The sequence below is a fragment of the Crinia signifera genome, chromosome 2 (genome assembly GCF_055691185.1).
Source record: "Crinia signifera chromosome 2, ASM5569118v1, whole genome shotgun sequence".
NCBI classification, from domain to species: domain Eukaryota; kingdom Metazoa; phylum Chordata; class Amphibia; order Anura; family Myobatrachidae; genus Crinia; species Crinia signifera.
Window position 1 is genome coordinate 207,041,496 of NC_139218.1, and position 20,974 is coordinate 207,062,469.

At 45.1% G+C, this 20,974-nt stretch overlaps 1 protein-coding gene across 1 annotated transcript in view; it reads right to left on the reverse strand.

The window, feature by feature from the left end:
- Window positions 1-20,974, reverse strand: part of MYOM3 (myomesin 3) — a 174,170-nt gene that overhangs the window by 51,556 nt on the left and 101,640 nt on the right. Inside the window, exons 11-19 of the mRNA XM_083173602.1 lie at window positions 13,963-14,162; window positions 11,380-11,433; window positions 7,835-7,962; window positions 7,425-7,608; window positions 4,663-4,837; window positions 3,010-3,131; window positions 2,129-2,316; window positions 1,841-1,967; window positions 505-683 (exon numbers count right to left, since the gene is read on the reverse strand). Of these exons, the coding sequence (XP_083029728.1) occupies window positions 505-683; window positions 1,841-1,967; window positions 2,129-2,316; window positions 3,010-3,131; window positions 4,663-4,837; window positions 7,425-7,608; window positions 7,835-7,962; window positions 11,380-11,433; window positions 13,963-14,162 (1,357 nt within the window). The remainder of the gene's footprint in view (window positions 1-504; window positions 684-1,840; window positions 1,968-2,128; window positions 2,317-3,009; window positions 3,132-4,662; window positions 4,838-7,424; window positions 7,609-7,834; window positions 7,963-11,379; window positions 11,434-13,962; window positions 14,163-20,974) is intronic.

Genomic DNA, 20,974 nt, shown 5'->3' on the forward strand with positions numbered 1-20,974 from the left:
AAATTCTGCTAGGGCATGTAAACTTATGAGCTCAACTGTATATATAAATAAAAGGCTAACTACTGCTCACCTCTATGAGGTGAAATACCGCCAATAACCACTAGAGGCCACTCAATTGACCAAATTACTCCTTTTGTGTGCTCAAAGATGTCATAACAGAAAGTGAAAGCATTTTTGCAGGGACACTGATCTGTTTAAAATGGCTGAATATGGAGAGAGAGAGCTGTGAAGACAAGTTGGAGATAGGAGCAGATCGGGACAGGGGATTGACTGGAGAGTTTGTGGGGCAAAAACTGTCACAGCTCAAAGTGAAAGTACACTCAGAAGCCATTATTTCGACGGGCTTTTAACTAGTACATACATATTTGGGTCTAAGATAAAGTTATAGAAAGATTGTACTGTTGATGGATGACCAAAAGAAACCCCTGATCTGAATACAAGCTCTTTGTCTGCCGTTACTATTTTCTGTTATATACTGTTACTATTTTCTGTTACATACTGTACCCTCATATGTGTTTCAGGTGTTGGCTTTTCATTAACACGCTTCCACTCTGTATAGCCTTCCTCGCATGCTTCGACCACATAGCCAGTGACAGAGGTATTCCCAGTGTACTCAGGGCTCTCCCAGTGTAGCATCAGTGTGTTGTTGCGTACCTCTCTGCATCTGACATCATAAGGTGGACCTGGGAATGTACAAATTGTGTCACAACATGGGTATTGTCCAGGGAATGCTGTAGTAGGTTTCCATTATAATTGTGTATATGTATATGTATATATATATATATATATATATATATATATATATATATATATTACAGATTGAGGCTTCTTGTCACAGTCATTTATAAATGTCCTTTTTTTCTTTGTGAGCAAAAAGCAAAATTGTTTTGTTTTCTGGTGATATTTCAATAAACTTTAATGCACTAAATATCTTGCACATTGGTTCTGGTTCTCTTGCAAAGGCAAATGGGCAAAACCATGTGCACCGCAGGTGGGGCAGATGTAATATGTGCAGAGAGAATTAGATTTGGGTGAGTTATTTGTTTCTGTGCAGGGAAAATACTGACTGCTTTATTTTTACACTGCAATATATATTACATCTGCCCCACCTGCGGTGCACATGGTTTTGTCCATTTGAGAAGGAATTTACCTTTGCGAGTGAACCAGAATAAGGGCCAAGTTGTATGGAAATTACCTCTATGATAACATAATTGCTCCATTATCACTTTTGTGATTATATTTATAAGAGCTAAGAATTGCTTAACAATACACATTATTGCACTACATTATTTTATTTACATTTCATTATTGCTTTAAAGCACCACAATAATCACACCTCATGCTACAAAGTTCTTCAGAAGTTGTGGTGTGTTAAAATTAGTAAATTACCACTATCTAATTTTTTCACTATCAGTAAGTAATACTCATACTTACATAATCAACTGAAAGTTAAAGGAGATTTTCAATTTCTTGTGAGTGGGTACTCCTCCCACATCCCACCCGCTTCCTACTGAAGTGGGCAGAAAGGGGAGACAATAGCTAGAATTTCAGGTCTGATTAATGGAGAGTCCCTAGCGAAGAGGCGGGGCTGAGTGATGCAAAACGTCGCAACCTATCATCAGGGACTTGTCAATTGTGGCAGTTTGTTAGGGAGACAGAGGATTTCTATTGGCTGAGGTGCACTCAGGTTAGTGAGAGACTGCACATCCTGCCTGTAGGGCATACATCTGCACTATAGTGTGTATGTTAATATCACTGGCACACATGACTTGGAATCTTGATCACGCATCTCAGAACAATTGGATGAAACATAAAGTGTACCTGTACTTCATGTCATTACCTGGTTCAGGCATTGTCCACTCCTCACACTTAAACAGATCACTTGGCTCTGACATATTCCCAACTCCAGCTGAATTCATGGCTCGAGCACGAAACTCATAAAAATGCCCATCAGTCAGACCTGTTACCTGTTAAGAAAATATTACTATTAATTAAATGCTATGGTCACACCGAATATATTATCTGAATTATTGATGAGATAGACTACAGATCATGTTTACCATGGGAAAAGTGATATAGCATAGTTTGATGTCATTTAGGGGCAGTAATGTAGGTAATGACATGGTACCTTATACACGCTCTCTGGGATTGGTTCATTGTTGATCTCACACCAGGCAACCTCTGAAGGGTCATGCTGATCCAGAAAATATCCAAGTACTTCTCTCCCTGCTGTGAATGTTGGAGGCTTCCAACAAATGGTCATTTCCTCTTTCCCACAGCTCAAGAGGGTGAAACCATAAGGAGCTGATGGACAGTCTATAAAGTAATATTGGATAAGTAATATTATGTCTTTAATTTCCTTTAAAACTGAGTTACATTTTTCAATACAACCAGATGTGTTAGGAGTAACTATCATTACATAGCAGCAAGGACCAACTAGTTGGAAAGGAAATATGGGCGCTTCAAGAAGTGAAAGATGGTTGCTGACAATTATCAACCCTTTGGGATCTATCCCAGGGATCCAAAAGAGCTGCCCAGAGTTTCCTTTGGACATTCCTTGCATGTACCTTGCAGTAAGGATGGCCATTGACTATCGATGATTCTTAATCATCGTTGCTTTATGGCCGATGCTAAATAGTTTTGACATTGATGGAGAGAACCAAATGGTTTCCCTCATTCGATGGCAAGCACAACAGAATAGTGTTTTTTTTTCCTCCCCAAGGGGCCGGGGCACGGACTCATGGTGAAGCCATGCCCTCAAATTCTGATTGGCCTAAAGGACAATCTGTCAAAGAAAATGGATGACCATCGATACGCAAAACCAGGCAAACAACAATTGCAATGGCAACGATGGCCATCCCTACCCTGCAGACTGTACATTCACTTGAGTACTAGAGGCCCCAACCCCTTGATCTTGTGTTCTAGGGTGTGGCCGTCAGAGGGTGCATTTCGTGGGTTGTCGTGAAAAATCAGCAGGGAGAATATGCCATTATATTTCAGCGTACTTACAAATGGCCTCATTTATATTCAGGGCGTCAGATACAGGTGATCTTTCACTTAGTCCTGCTTCATTTACTGCTCTCACACAGAATTCATAATCTTTTCCAGTCTGTAACTTTGGGACAGTGAACCTGCATTGTAAAGTTGTTGCATATAATTTTTATTGTAAAAGACTATGGAAAGATTTACTTAAAACTGAAAACACAAGTACATAGAGTAGTTGATATCATTGATTAATGCCTCCACTGTTCTCTAATCACACATATATTTATACAGATTATACACACTTATATATGAATAGGTATAGTTAACAGTGTTGTAAGTTCATCTCATTCGCCCAGAGGCAAGTTATACTTTAGTGTCCACCACCCTAAATATGGTGCGTGTCAGCATCCACCTGTGCGTATCATCTCAGAGACCAGCACCATCACTTGCTGCAGTGCAGGCTGAGCTGTACCAGGCAGGAGCTATCTTGTCCCTTATTGCAGGTGTTAGCAGGGCTCCTGGTATAGAGCTAATTAATTACAGGTGCACCACAAAGCTCCATCGCATGAGCAGTGTTAATACTTGGATCCTGCGGTGAGCCACACAGTTGCTGTTTTACATGCGGGTGCCTCTTCAGGGCTTGGAGCTCAGAGACTGGAGCCCTCATTGCCTCTGGGAGTTACGCCCCTGGTAGTTGTTGGTATTATAGGTCTCATGCAGGGATGCTGCAAGGAGACCTATGATACCTATATACCTCCCAACTGTCCCGATTACCGCGGGAAAGTCCCGATATTCGGGGACGTTCCCGCGTCCCGCCCAAGGCCGCCATTGTCCTGCGGTGGGGGGACAGTTGGGAGCCCCCCCAGCTTGCCGAGAATAGACGCTATGCGCATGCGCACAGCGTCTATTCAGCGACGACGAGCGGCGAAAACGGGGGCGTGGCCGGATTGCGTGTCACCCCGTGAGGCCACGCCCCTTTTCTCGAGGCCACGCCCCTTTTCTCGAGGCCACGCCCCCTTTTCGGGAGCGCGCACGGCTTCGCCGCGCAAACGTCCCGACCTCCCAACTTCAAAAGTTGGGAGGTATGTACCTATGACCCAGTAACACTCTTGCAGTAGTACTGTGTTCTTCTCAAAATGTGTATAGGAGCATCACAAAACGAAAAGCATTGCTGAAAGAAATCACCAGATATTTTGGGGGAAATTTACTAAGATGGGAGTTCTAAGATAATATATATATATATATATAATAGATAAAATATTTTGGATTTCCAATAGCAACATCCGATCTTAGTAAATTCCCCCCTTTATCTTCAGTGTGAGAACCTGCTGCAGACTGAAAGAGATTTAGGATTTGGGGGATTTATATTACAGCAGGAACCACAGTATACAGCAAGTGATGTTGATGTGGCTTAAATATCCAGAAAAGCAGTATCCTGGAGTGGTCTAATCAAAGCCCACACAAATCCCATCATTAATTTGTGGAAGGACATTTTCAGTTCATCACCAATCTCAAGCCAACTCAGGCTAACAGTTCCTATTAAAGTAATAATGTTGGTACTCCAATTATGAAAACATACGGAGCTGGTATACTAAAACAAACTCAGGTTTATTACTTTTAATAGACAGTAATAAACCAGAATATCAAAGGTATATTCCAATAAACATGCTTGTTTACCTTGTACACTGCAGAGGCTTGTTGTTTACTGGTTGCCAATCCTCCTCCCCTAAAAGGCGGCAGTATACGTAATACCCAAGGATCTCAGGATTATACTCAACCTTTTCCCACTGCACGACTGCAGATGTCTTTGTGTCTCTAAGTGCTGAGATGTGCCCAGGAGCTGGTGGCACAGCTGTAGAAGATGGATATTTGATATATGACATTAAAATGGTCATAAAAATAGAATACTACTGGCACCTTTTAGTTGGTTTTTAAGTAATTTTTGTCATGTCCTCCACATGATATCGTATTTTCTGTCAAATACTTCCACACTACATTTGTGCTCTGCAGGACACATCATTAAGTGTATCAGACAAAGCTACTGCAGCAGGGACAGCATACTTCCACATGAGGGTAATGTGGAAGATCCAGTCCAGAATTTATAACAGCAGCAGCAGCAGCGCTAGGAAAATCCAACCCGGGTTTTCGTAGGATGTATTGGTATTCACTGGCTGATTTGCAGCACCTGGTGCTTCCTGTTATATGTGTGTTCAAGACAAAAGGTTGGTGTTGGCAATGGCAGTAAGAGCCTGGGCAACAGGCTTGCGGGAGACCAGGGATTACGTTGAGGATTCTCTGTAAGTACCCTTACTGTGAGATCTGCCATTGCTGTTACCTGGGAGCTGCCATCCTGTAACTTAAGAGATGACAATCTGTTATCCAGGAATGCTGTCTACCTACTGAGAATAAAGAACCAGACTTCATCTTTACCTGATGTATGTGATTCCTTGACACAATACTTTAACTGACTTAACTAAATGTTATTTGCCCATTTGCTAGCCATGAGCAGGGCTGAAACTAGGATTTTCATCACATAGGGCAAAGCAGTAACCCTTTTTGTGGCCCTGCCATGAGAAACTAGTAAAGTTTAAACCCGCTAACGTGCCTGAATTGTGTTAACTCTTCCTTTCTATTTAGACCATTTGCATTTGATCAAATTGTTGCTGTAATTATGAAATTACCTCAGGTTCAAAATATGATTAAAGAGCTTGGAGTTGAGGTTTTTTTGGGCACTGCGGTGACAAATGATTATTAGACATGGTTATTGTCTTTGGTATAAAGTAAATATAGATTACCATTACCTCGGGCTTCTTTGCATTTTATTTGCGGGGGGGGGGGGGGGGGGGGGGTGCAGTCTATAGCAAAGAAATTGGTACACGATTTCAAAAGAGAAGAGAAAGAGATGCCAACATTAGGCCCATGCCTATGAGAAACAGGTATTTCAGATTAAATTTAACTTTTATAGATATCACTTTAAAAATCCCCTTGTTCCTTCCTTTTGGGGAAAACAGAGGGAATTCCCTGAGGGTGAAATAAGAGTTAAAACTTTTTTAACATTAACAACATTTAATTTGTGTTCATAAAGAGAAGAAAAGTGTAATAGTGTTAAAAATACTGGCCCTGGCTATGCTGGTTGTCGTCAAAATTTTTCAAATGTGTCCTGATGGGTTTTATGGGGATTATATGTTGCTATATTGCACATTATGGAATATAGGGGATGATCTTTCTTATTCATAAAGTGAATACAGACAGATGGGGGCAGAGGTGTTAATATCGATACTCCTTATTTATTTAATTTATTGACCAAGGACAGTGATCTTTACACTGGGGAAGTATATTGATTGATTCCTCAGAGGAATCAATCGATTTACTTCCCCCAGTGGAAAGAGTATCGAGTATCGATATGATACACAGTTCAGCGGCGCTGCCCGGACCCGGGGAAACAGCTGTGTTTTTCTTATTAGGGAGCACTCCCCCAAAAAAACTCACCCAGTGGGGAGCGCTCCCTAAAAAGAAACCCACCACTGAAGGGGTTAAGCCACCAGGCCATAATTGCCCACCTTTTATATTTATTTGATATCTTTTATAAACACTGCTAAAAATTTGGATGCGTGGAATGTTTGTCAAGTTACTAGGACCCATCCCCACATTGCAATTTTTCACAGATCCGCTTGACAGGTCAAAGGAAAATTACACATTTTCCATCATTTAGCCCCACCCCCTCCATAAAATGTCTAATCTCTTCAACCGCATGCTTTAGTACGGAGCAGCCTCTCTTCCTTCACAAGAAAATCAGAAGTCATTAGCCATCTCACTGATGGCACCCAAAGATCTTCCACATGAGAGTATTCACTTCAGTTTAACCTTTGATTTCCCCTTAAGTAAAGAATGATTTGTGTTATTTATAGCATTACTAGTTTCACTTTTCTGCAGTTCCATTAGGTTAAACTGGATAGTTGGTAGTTCCAGGTGACACCCTTGTTGTCAAACTAAATATACAGCACATCTGATAATCAGCTGACCCTGAAAAATGAACATTGGACCTTACATTGAGACCTGTGTTCTAGACTTTGTCAGCATGTCTCATTTGCATACAGGGCATCAACCGCCCCCCACCACACATCTCTTTAAGGAGAGAGAGCATTGACCGTTTTTGGAGCTGCCACTTTCCCCAGGGCAGCACGTAGAAGTGTGTGTTGGGCTGGGGAGAGAGGCTGCTGCTGCTTCAGTCACTGCTCTCTCCTCCCACTGTCTACAAAGGAGGAGGTGGGGAGTGGAAGCGTGACAGAGATACCTCCAACAGACCTGGGTGAAGGAGCTGAGCCAAATTACTGCCTTTCCCTGGTTGATGAAATCCTGATTTCAGCCCTGTGTGGCTGTAGCTATGACAATTCTCTAACACAAGTCTAAATCCGTTTTCTGTGAGAAGTAGCAGTCACCTAATGTTGCTTTGAGAGAGATGGGTGCGCTTGGTGCTGATGGACCACTGATTCCATATTTGTTCACAGCTTGTACTCTGAAACAGTAAGATTTGCCTTTATCCAGGTCCAAAAGAGAAAGGCTTGGTGAACTGATGGCTGTGTCCAAATGTATCCTCTCCCATCTGTTGCTTCCTGCAAGGCACTAGATGAAAGAGTTATGTGACGTCATACATGGTCCTTTTACAGAGAGCTCTTAGGGTCATGCAGACAGACTTATATTCATTTGTTCATTCATAACTTGTACAGTAGAAATGCACACAATATCATATAGTTTTCATATATACCCTTGGAACACATGTTCCTGAAGTGGGAGTTTGCCTGTTAGTACAAAGATTTTCCAGGCCAGATGTAATAGATAAAATGATTACCTTTTCTATGTGGTATGTCAGAGGCTCTCTGCCACAGGGATCAGGCTCATTCCAGCACAGTACAATATAGTCCTCGCTGACCTCCGAAGCATGAACATTTGTTGGCGGTGTGGGAATCTTGACATCTTCTATTTCAGTTAGAGGAAAGAGATGAGCATAACTGAGAACTATATTATATGCTTTCCATCAAATGGTATTCAGCTAGATTGAAAATAATATGGATTGCGGTGTTTAAATAAAAGCAGGTAGATACACAGTAGGTTGTTGATATGCCAACAAACAGACACAAACACCAGTTTATAATATCCTTATAGGGTGAAATTTAATAGGATGAGAGATTCAGAAAGTGAGAGATTTGGTAAGAAATGATCCAGTTTTTTTAAAGTGGCAATCATTCACACTGCAAAAGCAAACTGGTTTTGCAGTGTAAATGATTGCCGTTTTAAAAAACTAGAGAATTCTTACCAAATCTCTCACTTACTGAATCTCTCATCCTAATACATTTCACCCTATATATTAAACTGAAAAAATATCCTCACTTTGAGCGAGATGTACTAAGCTTCAAAATTGATAAAATGGAGAGTGATAAACAACCAGCCAATCAACTCCTGTTTCACATTTTTCAAACACAATCTGTGACATGGCAGGTAGGAGCTGCTTGACACCTTGATAAAGCTGACAGGGGTCAGTGAAACATGTAAGTGATTTATGTGGATCCTCCCTTTGCTACATCGTTTTGGACTTACCTGCTACACTTTCTGGACCTGAGCCCCAAATCCTGGAGAACTTTTACCATCTTTGGACCTACACCGCATACATCGTTGAGGCCAATTCCAAGTGCTGGGTAACCTTTGCCCTAATTCTGCAGGATTTTCGTACCTCCAGCGGTCTTTCAACCAAGTGGTCCCACCAAGGACTGTTCACAAGGGACATACGCCCGGTCCAGTGCAGGTTATATAATTTGATAAATCCAAATCCACATCAGCTATCATTGTTTTTACCTTTTAATCAAATCCGGATCAATTGTTATATTTTTTATATATTTATTTATTGTGTCATTAAATTGTTATTGGATTCACTTGTAAGAAATAATTTTTAGCGCTGCTAGCATTCTTTTCCTGTTAGGAGCTGATTGGCTGGCTGTTTATCACTCTCTATTTTATCACTTTTGAAGCTTAGTGCATCTGGCCCCTCAAGAGGTCTATTCTTCTTCATCACTTAACCCCTTCCCAACCAGGCCTTTTTTGTTAATTTTTTTTTTTTTTTCCTCCTTGCGTTCAAATAAGCGTAACTTTTTTAATTTTCCGGCTATATAGACACATGAGGGCATTTTTTTTGCGGGACAAGTTGTACTTTTTAATGGTACCATTTACTATACCGTATAATATTCTGGGGAATCAGGAAATAATTCAATGTGGGGTAAAAAAAAAAAAAAACGCCATTCCACAATTTTGCGCTGGTTACGTTTTTTTTGGAGTTCATAGTTCGTTTAAAATGATGGGTTATCTTTATTCTATGGGTCGTTACGATTCTGGTGATACCAAACTTATATAGTTTTCGTTATGTTTTACCACTAAAAAAAAAAATAGCAACTTTTACGGTTTTTCTAATTTGCTTCGCGTCGCCATGTTCTGCGGCTTATAACTTTTTTATTTTTCCACCTATGGACCTGGGTGAGGGCTCATTTTTTGCGGGCTGAAGTGTACTTTTTAATTAATACCATTATGGGATATGGGCGACTTTCTGATCTCTTTTAGTTATTTTTTTTTGGGTAGGCGATGCGACCAAAAAACGTAGTTTTGGCGTTGGGAATTATTTTCCGTTTACACCTTTAACCGTGCGGGATAACTAATGTTATATTTTAATAGATCGGACTTTTAGGAACGCGGCGATACCAAATATGTTTATTTTTTTTATTTTTTATTTATTTTTATTTGTGAAATGGGGAAAGGGGGGTGATTTGAACTTTTAATATTTTTTTTTTTTTTTTTTTTTTTTAAACTTATTATTTTTTTTTTTTTTACTTTTACTACAAGGCCCCCTAGTGTACTTGACCACTAGGGGGCGCGATCGCCTGTACTAGGTTCAGCCATAGAGCTCTATGGCTGAACATAGTGATTTTCAGCACTTTCTATTACATCCTGCCTCAGGCAGGATGTAATAGGAATACTGACACGGCCAGCACAGGGGTCTACATTAGACCCCTGGCTACCATGGCAACCGATCGGCACCCTCCGATCTCGCCGCGGGGGGCCCCGATCGGCGCCGGAGGGGGGCGCCCCCCCTCCGATCAGCTATTTAAGCACTGCGGGCGCTTTGCCCGCGGTGCTTAAAGGGTTAAACGGCCACGATCGGCGAACTCGCCGCTCGTGGCCATGAGAGCAGGTACCTGGCTGTAATATACAGCCATTACCTGCTCTCTTTCAAGCCAGCTCACTCCGTGAGCTGGCTTAATTCCCCCGCAACCGACATATGACGTAAATGTACGTCATATGTCGGGAAGGGGTTAAGTAACAAAAGCATTGCAAAGTTAATTTTTCACATACTTATATAAATTAAGGGGTCGATTTCAGGCCAATATAGTAAATTATATTAAAGCAAAATAAAATATAAAAGGTAATTGGGCCCAGTCTCCTGGTGTGTCCAAAAGAATTGCACCTATAGAATACTGTCCAAATGCCTGCTAGTACCCCTGGACAGAGCAGAAGTCTCAAAATATAATAGAACCTCTTGTGGTATGCACTTGGGAGAACATACATACATACTTGTACAGCTGCAAGTGTGTGCTATAAATGCTACCACCATCATGATCTAATAACTGCCCTCTTCATAATTAGATACTTATTTCCCCACAAAAAAGTAATAGTAGTGACCCCTGTAGAAATAAATACAATAGTTTTGCCGGTACTTCCTCATCTTTGCGGCCACATTTTACGCTGCGAAACCCGCACCACCCTGGGTCCATGCCACCCTGCTGTGTCCACGCCCCATCTATTACCTTTAGTAAAGTTGAGGCGAGTGATGCGAGACACCGAGCCAGAAGCGCGGCGAGCGAAGCGAGCCCGTGGGGGGATAATGGTGCTATTCTGAAAGCAGCTAACGTAACTGGCATAAGTTGCGGTCACAAAGATGAGGAAGTACCTTTTTGTCACTGTTAGACGGTCAAAGCACAAGAAAAACCTGCTATGGCAAATTGCACTTTAGTCTTTTAAATTTTGTTTATTTTATTTATTTATAAATATTTATTTGGCATCACAAAGGGCATGTGGGCCAGGTCCTGTTCAGTGGCAGGAGTTGCACTGTCACATTACATAAGCACTCCTTTCACTGTGTAGGGGCCAGCACACCAGACCCAGAGTGATAAAAAACGGGGGTTTGAGCTGTGAAGCTATGCCGTTTCAGGGGGCCATACCCACTCAAACAAAGCCATATCCTATTGCAGATACACACACTTGTATATATCTCCAGGTGTCATCGGGACAAGTTATGTCTCTGCAACACACAACTCATTCCATCTCTCACATCTCCTTTATGGGAATACTTACCCACTAGCTCATCTTTGTTGAGTACAATCATTCTTCCCTCATCATATGGAATTACTAAAGGAGAAAAAAAATCATCATTCAGATACAGCCATTGTAATCCTCATGCATATCATTAGCTACACGTAGATAGAAATTATTCACATAGGTCAATATAAAGTGCAATTTGACAGTTCCATACACTTCATATTAAGATTTGCCGAAGACTAGATACATACATTCATATTAAGATTTGCCGAAGACTAGATACATCGGTAGTTGTTTCCTAGCATGGCGCCCATCGCATCGTATACCATTACACTAAATAAGGTATACGATGGTATGCGATGCGACGCGATATTGTACAATAAAATATCACATGGCCCCCCATAGTCAACGCCACCCCCCAGGATCAACGCCAACCCGAAGTGTGGCGATCGCAGTGGTACGCGTCCTCCGACCGTTTCATACCCCCACTATCCACGTCGGCGTGGAGTTGATTTTTGATAGTGTGGCGAGCGCAGCGAGCCACCGAGCACGACGTGTGGCGCGCACAGCGTGGCGTGCAAGGGGACGTGGAATACAAGCCTAAAGCTCGGTGAGCGAAGCGAGCCCCACGAGGGGACGCGCAATACATGTAAAGTAATCTGCTGCGCTCGCCACGCTTCGGGCTCGGTGGCTCGCTGCGCTCGCCACGCTATCTGAAATCATCTCCATGCCGACGTGGATAGTGGGGGTATGAAAAGGTCGGAGGACACGTATCGCCGTCCCTCACGGGCTCGCTGTGCTCGCCACGCTTCGGGTTGGCGTTGATAGTGGGGGTGGCGTTGCCAATGGGGGTGCATTTAACATTGAAAGCACCCACCAGGGTACTTGTACAATTAAAAATCGGATCGATGCGATTGTATAAGATGTAATACAATCAAAATCGGGGGCGCCGTGCTAGGAAACAAGTACCGATACATCTTCTGTTCTTTCCTGACCAACCAACCTGTTCAACATGATGTCACAGTGACAGAAACCCAAATTAAGAGACATCCTCCACGTTGTTGTTAAATTAATATGTAAAAATGCATTTAAACTGTATTTTAAATAGATTTTTATGCTTAACTTTATTAAAATGTACACAAAAATACTCAATATTGATGTATTGGATTGGAGATTTCAAGTTACAACTCTTGTAGTAGAATAACATGGTCTGATTTGAACTACAAGCGAGAGTTCTGTAAAGATTTCAATGCTGAAGACGGATGGATTCTGAAGTGTTGTATGAAATCTGATGCTCTGGACGTTCCCTACTTTTTGCCTAGTGTGGAGAAGGGAAAGGGGCAGCATATTCATCTTTTGGGAAACTGGGTGCTGAGCTGTTGTAGCATAATCTAGCACCCAGTCGTCGGCGTCCCCCTCCACACACCTATTACAAACTTATAGCCACATTATCCAGCAGCTAGATCGCAGAGTGGAGGCAACAATAAAGATAGCAACTCATGGGTATATGTATCAAACCTTTGGGAATTGTGCTAGATACAATATATCTTGGTACTAAAAGGCCAATAAAGTATAGGTGCCCCCAAATGACATGCACTAGGTAAACACCCATATTTACTTAGTGATAATGATGGCCCTGGAGTAGGATTGACATTTACATATACTCGTACTATAAGTGTTATTTATAAACCATACAAACATAAAACCACAATAGAAATGGTATTTAGTGATGATACATGCCAATGTTTCCAGAAAACGACAGTGATTCAAGATTAAACATATGGACTAGAGGGGTAAAATGTCATTATGAATGTGGGTGCATAGTGCGTGCTTGTTAATGCCGCAGATATGTGATGTTCCTTGGTAAATGCAGATTACAAGTCAGAAACAAGAATTTAATACGTGAGGCACAAAACGAAGGGCCTGATTCAGACCTGTTCACTAGGCTCGCAGCCTAGCGAACAGCTAAGAGCCGTCCACCACCCTGCCGAATCTTTCAATGGTCGCAGGCCATCAAATGATTTCTGTAGCCTTTGGTCTTAAAGGTCAATACTTACTTTTCTGATGGCTGCTGCAGTATGTATTTGGGGGGGGGGGGGGAGGGGGCAATGTTCATGTGATATCAGCCGCCCGTCCCACATAGGCATTGACACGCCTGTGTTGCCAGGGGAGAACTCCCAGCATTTTTATGGGCACGTCCATAAAATGTTGGGCGATCCCCTGCTGCCGCTGCCTGCCAGTCCCTTACTATGAGAACCCCTCATCGAGTGATTCTCCCCATAGGTGTTTGCACAGGGGGTTTGCACATGCGCATATACTGTACATGCATCGAAAACACAGTCACCCTGATGGTGGTATAGCCGCCCAGGTGATAGGCTGCGGGTGTGGGGTACGTTAGGACCATTGGAAGCGATGAGAAGTTTGGTGAACTGTGCTGCTGTAATGTAACCCTCTGAACACATTGGAGTGCTGTTTACTGCTACAAATACAGATTTAGACTGTCCAGTGTATGTGATTCTTTGTCACAATATATATATATATAAATATAAAATGAAGAACACATACAGTCATACAGGAAATAAAAGCCACAATAAAATATACCATAGACTCCGCACAAACCTATTGCTTTTTCCTCTTGAGCTAAATCTCTCATCGTCACTGGCTCACTAGGCTTTGATGGAAGACTTATGCCAACTTGGTTGAGGGCTCTTACTCTGAACTGATAAGTGTTTCCTACAATGAGACCAGATATAGGAAATCTGCAGATCTTTGCAGGGATGTCATTGTACCGGATCCACTGATTTGTTGAACCATCCAACCTTAGTGGAGACAGAAAGAGCTTTGTTACAGAGCTAAACTCAGTAAATAACACATTCTTCTTATAGACTCTAAGTCCCAAAATATATACAAAACATTATACAGGACATTAAACATTGAAATATTTTATTTGCTTTGCTAGGAATATATTTGCAGAAATCAAGATCAATTTAGCACTTAATCCCAATGTACAAGGTCTGACAGTGTCTTTGAGCATCCTACTCTTCTGCTCAGCAGGTTGCCCAACCTCCAGATTTCCATAGTGTGTGGAGTTGGGCTCACCTGCTCTACTAGAGATACTCATGCTGCTCTCCCCCAGTCTAACAGGCATGTCACACTAGCATCAAATTCAACAGGTGTTAGACACAAGGTGCCGGGAACCCCAAAGTGGAGGTATCGAGACGGCTCAGACGTGCTAGGAGGCCCGGTAACTGTGAAGCTAAATGGGTCCTAGCTGGTAATCATCACCGGTCGACATGGGCCGCAGAGGAATCAACAGGGTAATGGAGGGCAATAGCCCTAGAGGCCCATGGGGTAGTAGCGAGGGCAGGTGACTGACCCGGAGGTGGAGATGATCAGCACTGGTAGGGAGGAAACTGTCTCGGCCCCTAACTCCGTTGTCACCCAGTACGTCCCACGGTAGGTGCGGAGGCCCTAAATCTTCTCGCACGGCAGCCACGTTTGAAGCACGGGTTAAGCCTGTACAACTCCGGTGCCCTCCAAAGCGTTTTAGGTGGTGGCCACAACCTACCGTTGGAGGAACGAGGTGGACAAGGGGAGAGCTAACTTAATGACCCCGGTGGCCGAGACAGGTGGCAGGGAAATGGACACAGGAATGGACGGGAGCCCTGGTAACCCCTGCACACTGAACCTAGCACTGATAAGAATACACAAAATAATAAACCACGATACAGCAGGAAGAAATGGGAATAAGGAGTGCGTAACGATACCACTCCAGGGCCCAAGGCAGAAGACCGGAATGTCTCCAAGGAGACTGCAGGAAGCCGGAAGCCAGGAGAAATCTGCTGGGAACTTCTGAGTAGCAGAATCCACCGACCACAGGCAGGGAAGAAATCCGGGTATAGGAGCTGGAGAAACCACGGGTATAATGCAGGGAAGGAACTGCAGTATGGGCTGAAGAAAACAAGAAGGACACCCCAGGGTGCCTAAGCAATCTTATAACCAGCGGCTTGCTGGACTGTGAAATCTCCATTTATAGGAGAAGTGTGCGTGCAGCAGACTGTGCGCGCGCGAGGTGATGACGCGGCGGGGAAGGACGCCGGGCAGCAGGACGTGGTTGCCAGGCAACGCCCCGATGCTCGGACGCCGGGCGTGACGTCACCGACGCTCGGGACGTTGCCGACGCTCGGGGCGTTGCTGAGCAACGTCCTGATCGTCAGAGGACCGCCCGCCGTGCACCCCGGAGGACGGGGAGGCGACTGCACGGCGGCGGCGTCTGACAGTACCCCCCCCTCGAGGAGAGGTCAACCGACCTCTGAAACCGGGCTTGTCCGGAAACGACTGAAAAAACCTCCTTTTGAGTGAAGGAGCATGGAGATCTTGATCAGCGACCCACGACCTCTCTTCCGGTCCAAAACCTTTCCAATGTACTAAAAAGAAGACCCTCCCTCTGGAAGTCTTGGAATCCAGGATGGAATCAACCACATACTCCTTTTGGCCCTGACGTAAGATGGGCACTGGCCTGCGGACAACTGGCTGAAGAGCAGGTTTGAGAAGAGAGCAATGGAAAGTGTTGTAGATCCTGAGAGAGCGGGGCAGCCCTAATCTAAAAGCGACCGGGTTAACCTTTTTGATAATCCTGTAGGGACCGATGAAGCGTGGGCCCAATTTGTGTGAGAATTGCCGGAGCTTGATATTCTTGGTAGAAAGCCAGACCCAGTCCCCAACTTTGAACTGGCACGGTCTCCTGTGGCGGTCAGAGAAGTGTTTGGCTGACCTGGCAGCAGAGAGGAGCGCTCCCCGAACCATGCGCCAAACCTTTCTCTTCGAAGCCACCCACCTAGAATTACCCACTTTGGCATCCGTGGGAAAGAAAGAATTAGCTCTAGGGTGGAAACCGTAATTGCAGAAAAACGGGGACATCCTGGTAGCGGCATGCCAAGCATTATTATAAGAAAACTCCGCGAAAGGCAGATTCTCCACCCAGTCCCTTTGGGTCTTGGAAACGTAACACCGTAGGAATTGTTCCAAGGATTGGTTAACCCGTTCCGTCTGACCATTCGACTGTGGGTGAAAGGCCGTCGAAGGACTAAGTCTAACCTGCAGGGCTACACAGACTGCTTTCCAAAAACTGGCAACGAACTGGGCACCTCTATCCGAAACGATGTCAGAGGGCAGGCCATGGGCACGAAAGATATGGGTGATGAATAAAGAGGCTAACGTTTTAGCCGAGGGTAAGCCTTTGAGGGGTACGAAATGTGCCATTTTACTAAATCTGTCGACCACAACCCAAATGGTATTAAAACCCAATGATGGTGGAAAGTCCGTAACAAAATCCATGGAGATGTGTGTCCAAGGTTGATCAGGCACAGGTAACGGCACCAGCTGCCCTATGGGGGAAAGACGGGAAGATTTGTTCTGAGCACATGTGTTACATCTGGACACAAACTGCTCTACTTCTGTCCTCATGTTGGGCCACCAGACCGCACGTGACATTAAAGAAAGTGTCTTGGAAACCCCCGGATGGCCGGCGGATTTACATGAATGGAATTCCGAAAAGACCTTTTCCCGGAGCTTCTGGGGAATAAATAATTTACCCTCGGGAGTGGTGGCAGGGACCGAACTTTGGGCCAGCAGCACCGAATCCAGTAGCCCTTGCGTGAGTCCGGCCAGAATGCATGAAGGAGGAATAATGGGATCGGGACGAGAAACTGGATCTTGTATGGCCGCAAAACTCCTGGACAAGGCGTCTGCTAAAACGTTTTTTGCGCCAGGTCGATAAGTAATTAGGAAATTAAACCTGGCAAAAAACAGAGCCCACCTCGCCTGCCGCGAGTTCAATCTCTTGGCTGAGCGTAAATATGCCAAATTTTTATGATCGGTAAAGATCGTGACCTGATATTTGGCCCCTTCCAACCAATGCCTCCATTCTTCTAAGGCACATTTAATGGCCAGCAACTCCCTATTGCCGACATCGTAGTTGCCTTCGGCCTCTGAGAATTTCCTGGAGTAGAAAGCACAAGGATGTAGCAAGCCATCCAGTTTGTCCATTTGAGAAAGAACCGCACCTACGCCAATCTCTGATGCGTCTACCTCGAGAATAAAAGGGAATTCGGGATCGGGGTGTCGAAGAATGGGAGCAGAAGAAAATGCCCGTTTGAGCTCTTTAAAAGCCTCAATGGCAGACACCGGCCAGGATGTAGGATCGGCTCCCTTCCTGGTGAGGGCCACAATGGGGGAGACAATATCTGAGAAGTGGGAAATAAACCTCCTGTAGTAGTTCGCGAAGCCCAAAAATCTTTGAACCGCCTTCAAATTCGAAGGTTGCACCCACTCCCGAATGGCCTTAAGCTTGACAGGATCCATGGCGAAACCCTTGGGAGAGATAATGTAACCAAGGAACGAAATGGAATCTACCTCGAACTCGCATTTCTCGAGCTTGGCAAAAAGATTATTCTCCCTAAGCTTCTGAAGCACAGCCCTGACATGCTGGCGATGAAGATCCAAAGAAGAAGAATAAATTAAAATATCGTCAAGATACACCACAACAAAGATACCCAAAAACTCCCTGAGAACATCATTGATGAGGTCCTGGAACACAGCGGGTGCGTTGGCAAGGCCGAACGGCATGACTAAGTACTCGTAATGGCCCGAGTGAGTGTTAAACGCCGTCTTCCACTCATCTCCGGCCTTGATGCGGATGAGATTATACGCTCCGCGTAAATCAATCTTAGAAAAAACCACAGCTGCACGCAACTGATCAAAAAGAACAGAGATCAACGGCAAGGGATAAGAATTTTTTACCGTGATGTCGTTTAATTGACGAAAATCAATGCAGGGCCGTAAGGTCCCGTCTTTTTTTTTTAACAAAAAAAAAACCTGCTCCCACTGGAGATTTAGAGGCTCTGATGAAGCCTTTTTTTAAGCTCTCCTCCACGTACTCCTGCATTGCCTTCTCTTCAGGCAAAGACAAAGAGTATAATCTACCCTTGGGTAATTTAGAGTCAGGTAACAAATTAATGGCGCAGTCATACGGACGATGCGGAGGAAGAGAGTCCGCCTCTTTTTTAGAAAAAACATCAGCGAATTCAGCATACTGGGCTGGCAACCCGGCAGGAATGGTAGTGGTGAGAAGAGCTGGAAGACTGATACACTGCTCAAAACACTCCTTGCCCCACCGTATCAATTCCCCAGAACGCCAATCAAAGACCGGGTTATGTCTCTTAAGCCAGGGAAGGCCAAGCACAATGGGTGTAATGGGACACTGAAAAACAAAAAACTTTATGCTCTCCGAATGGGAAAGTCCAACTCGAAAATCTAATAACTCCACAAAATGAGTGATGGCTCCACCAAGCAGGGTATTACCGTCTAATCCGCAAACGGTGAGCTGGGACGTCAACAGTTGCAGCGGTAAACCCAAATCATAGACAATTTTACTATCCAAAAAATTGGCTGCGGCGCCAGAATCCACTAACGCCTTACCCTCCCAGGAACTGAAACTAACTGGGATAAACAACGAATCAGATGGGGAAAACAATGAAAGGCCCGAGAAGATACTCCCCATTACTTCTGGGCTCTGCCGTTTCCCTGTAACAGGGAACATTTGTTCAGGATATGATCCTTAGATCCACAGTACATACATAACCCCAGGGAACGTCGTCGGGCCTTCTCCTTGGGAGTGAGCCTAGAAAATAACCTGGTAGCCCCAAGCTGCATGGGTTCACCCAGGTCTGGGGGAGCCTCCTCTGGGAGCTCACAACTGGGTAATGCTTGAGCCTCTTTTTCGCACCGCCTCTCCCTAATCCTCCGATCGATTCGTATGGCTAAAAGGATTAATTTATCCAAAGAAGGAGGAGAGGGATATTGTACCAAGCCATCCTTGACGTTATCCGCCAGGCCTAGGCGAAACTGACTCCGTAGGGCTGGATCATTCCACCCAGAGTCGGCGGCATAACGTCTGAACTTGGCGCTGTACTCCTCGGCAGAAAGATGACCCTGTTTCAGGGCTCTAAGATAAGCCTCAGCGGAGGCTGATCTGTCAGGATCGTCATAAAGGACTCCTAATGCCTGAAAAAAGGCATCTACCGAGCGGAGAGCAGGATCGTCTGGAGCCAGACTAAAGGCCCAAGACTGGGGGTCCCCCTGGAGGAGGGAAATCACAAGACCCACTCTCTGTTGCTCAGAACCTGAGGAGTGTGGTTTTAACTGGAAAAACAATCTACAACTCTCTCTAAAATTTATGAAATGGGGCCTATGACCTGAAAACCTATCAGGGAAATTAACTTTGGGTTCCTGGTGAGAACCCGCTGGTGGCTGAGCTGAGAGTTTGGTGTCCACCTTAATGGACAAATCCTGTAGCTGTTTGGTCAGGAGCGAAACCTGATTGGCCAGAGCTTGGGCCGCGTTGGGATCCATGACGACCAAGCAATAAAAAATGAAAAAATCGCGGTAAGGGAATATGGACCGTTCACTGCGGAGGTGGATGGCCCACAACACTGTTGGCTGGTTATACTGTTAGACACAAGGTGCCGGGAACCCCAAAGTGGAGGTATCGAGACGGCTCAGACGTGCTAGGAGGCCCGGTAACTGTGAAGCTAAATGGGTCCTAGCTGGTAATCATCACCGGTCGACATGGGCCGCAGAGGAATCAACAGGGTAATGGAGGGCAATAGCCCTAGAGGCCCATGGGGTAGTAGCGAGGGCAGGTGACTGACCCGGAGGTGGAGATGATCAGCACTGGTAGGGAGGAAACTGTCTCGGCCCCTAACTCCGTTGTCACCCAGTACGTCCCACGGTAGGTGCGGAGGCCCTAAATCTTCTCGCACGGCAGCCACGTTTGAAGCACGGGTTAAGCCTGTACAACTCCGGTGCCCTCCAAAGCGTTTTAGGTGGTGGCCACAACCTACCGTTGGAGGAACGAGGTGGACAAGGGGAGAGCTAACTTAATGACCCCGGTGGCCGAGACAGGTGGCAGGGAAATGGACACAGGAATGGACGGGAGCCCTGGTAACCCCTGCACACTGAACCTAGCACTGATAAGAATACACAAAATAATAAACCACGATACAGCAGGAAGAAATGGGAATAAGGAGTGCGTAACGATACCACTCCAGGGCCCAAGGCAGAAGACCGGAATGTCTCCAAGGAGACTGCAGGAAGCCGGAAGCCAGGAGAAATCTGCTGGGAACTTCTGAGTAGCAGAATCCACCGACCACAGGCAGGGAAGAAATCCGGGTATAGGAGCTGGAGAAACCACGGGTATAATGCAGGGAAGGAACTGCAGTATGGGCTGAAGAAAACAAGAAGGACACCCCAGGGTGCCTAAGCAATCTTATAACCAGCGGCTTGCTGGACTGTGAAATCTCCATTTATAGGAGAAGTGTGCGTGCAGCAGACTGTGCGCGCGCGAGGTGATGACGCGGCGGGGAAGGACGCCGGGCAGCAGGACGTGGTTGCCAGGCAACGCCCCGATGCTCGGACGCCGGGCGTGACGTCACCGACGCTCGGGACGTTGCCGACGCTCGGGGCGTTGCTGAGCAACGTCCTGATCGTCAGAGGACCGCCCGCCGTGCACCCCGGAGGACGGGGAGGCGACTGCACGGCGGCGGCGTCTGACAACAGGGCAGCCTATTTA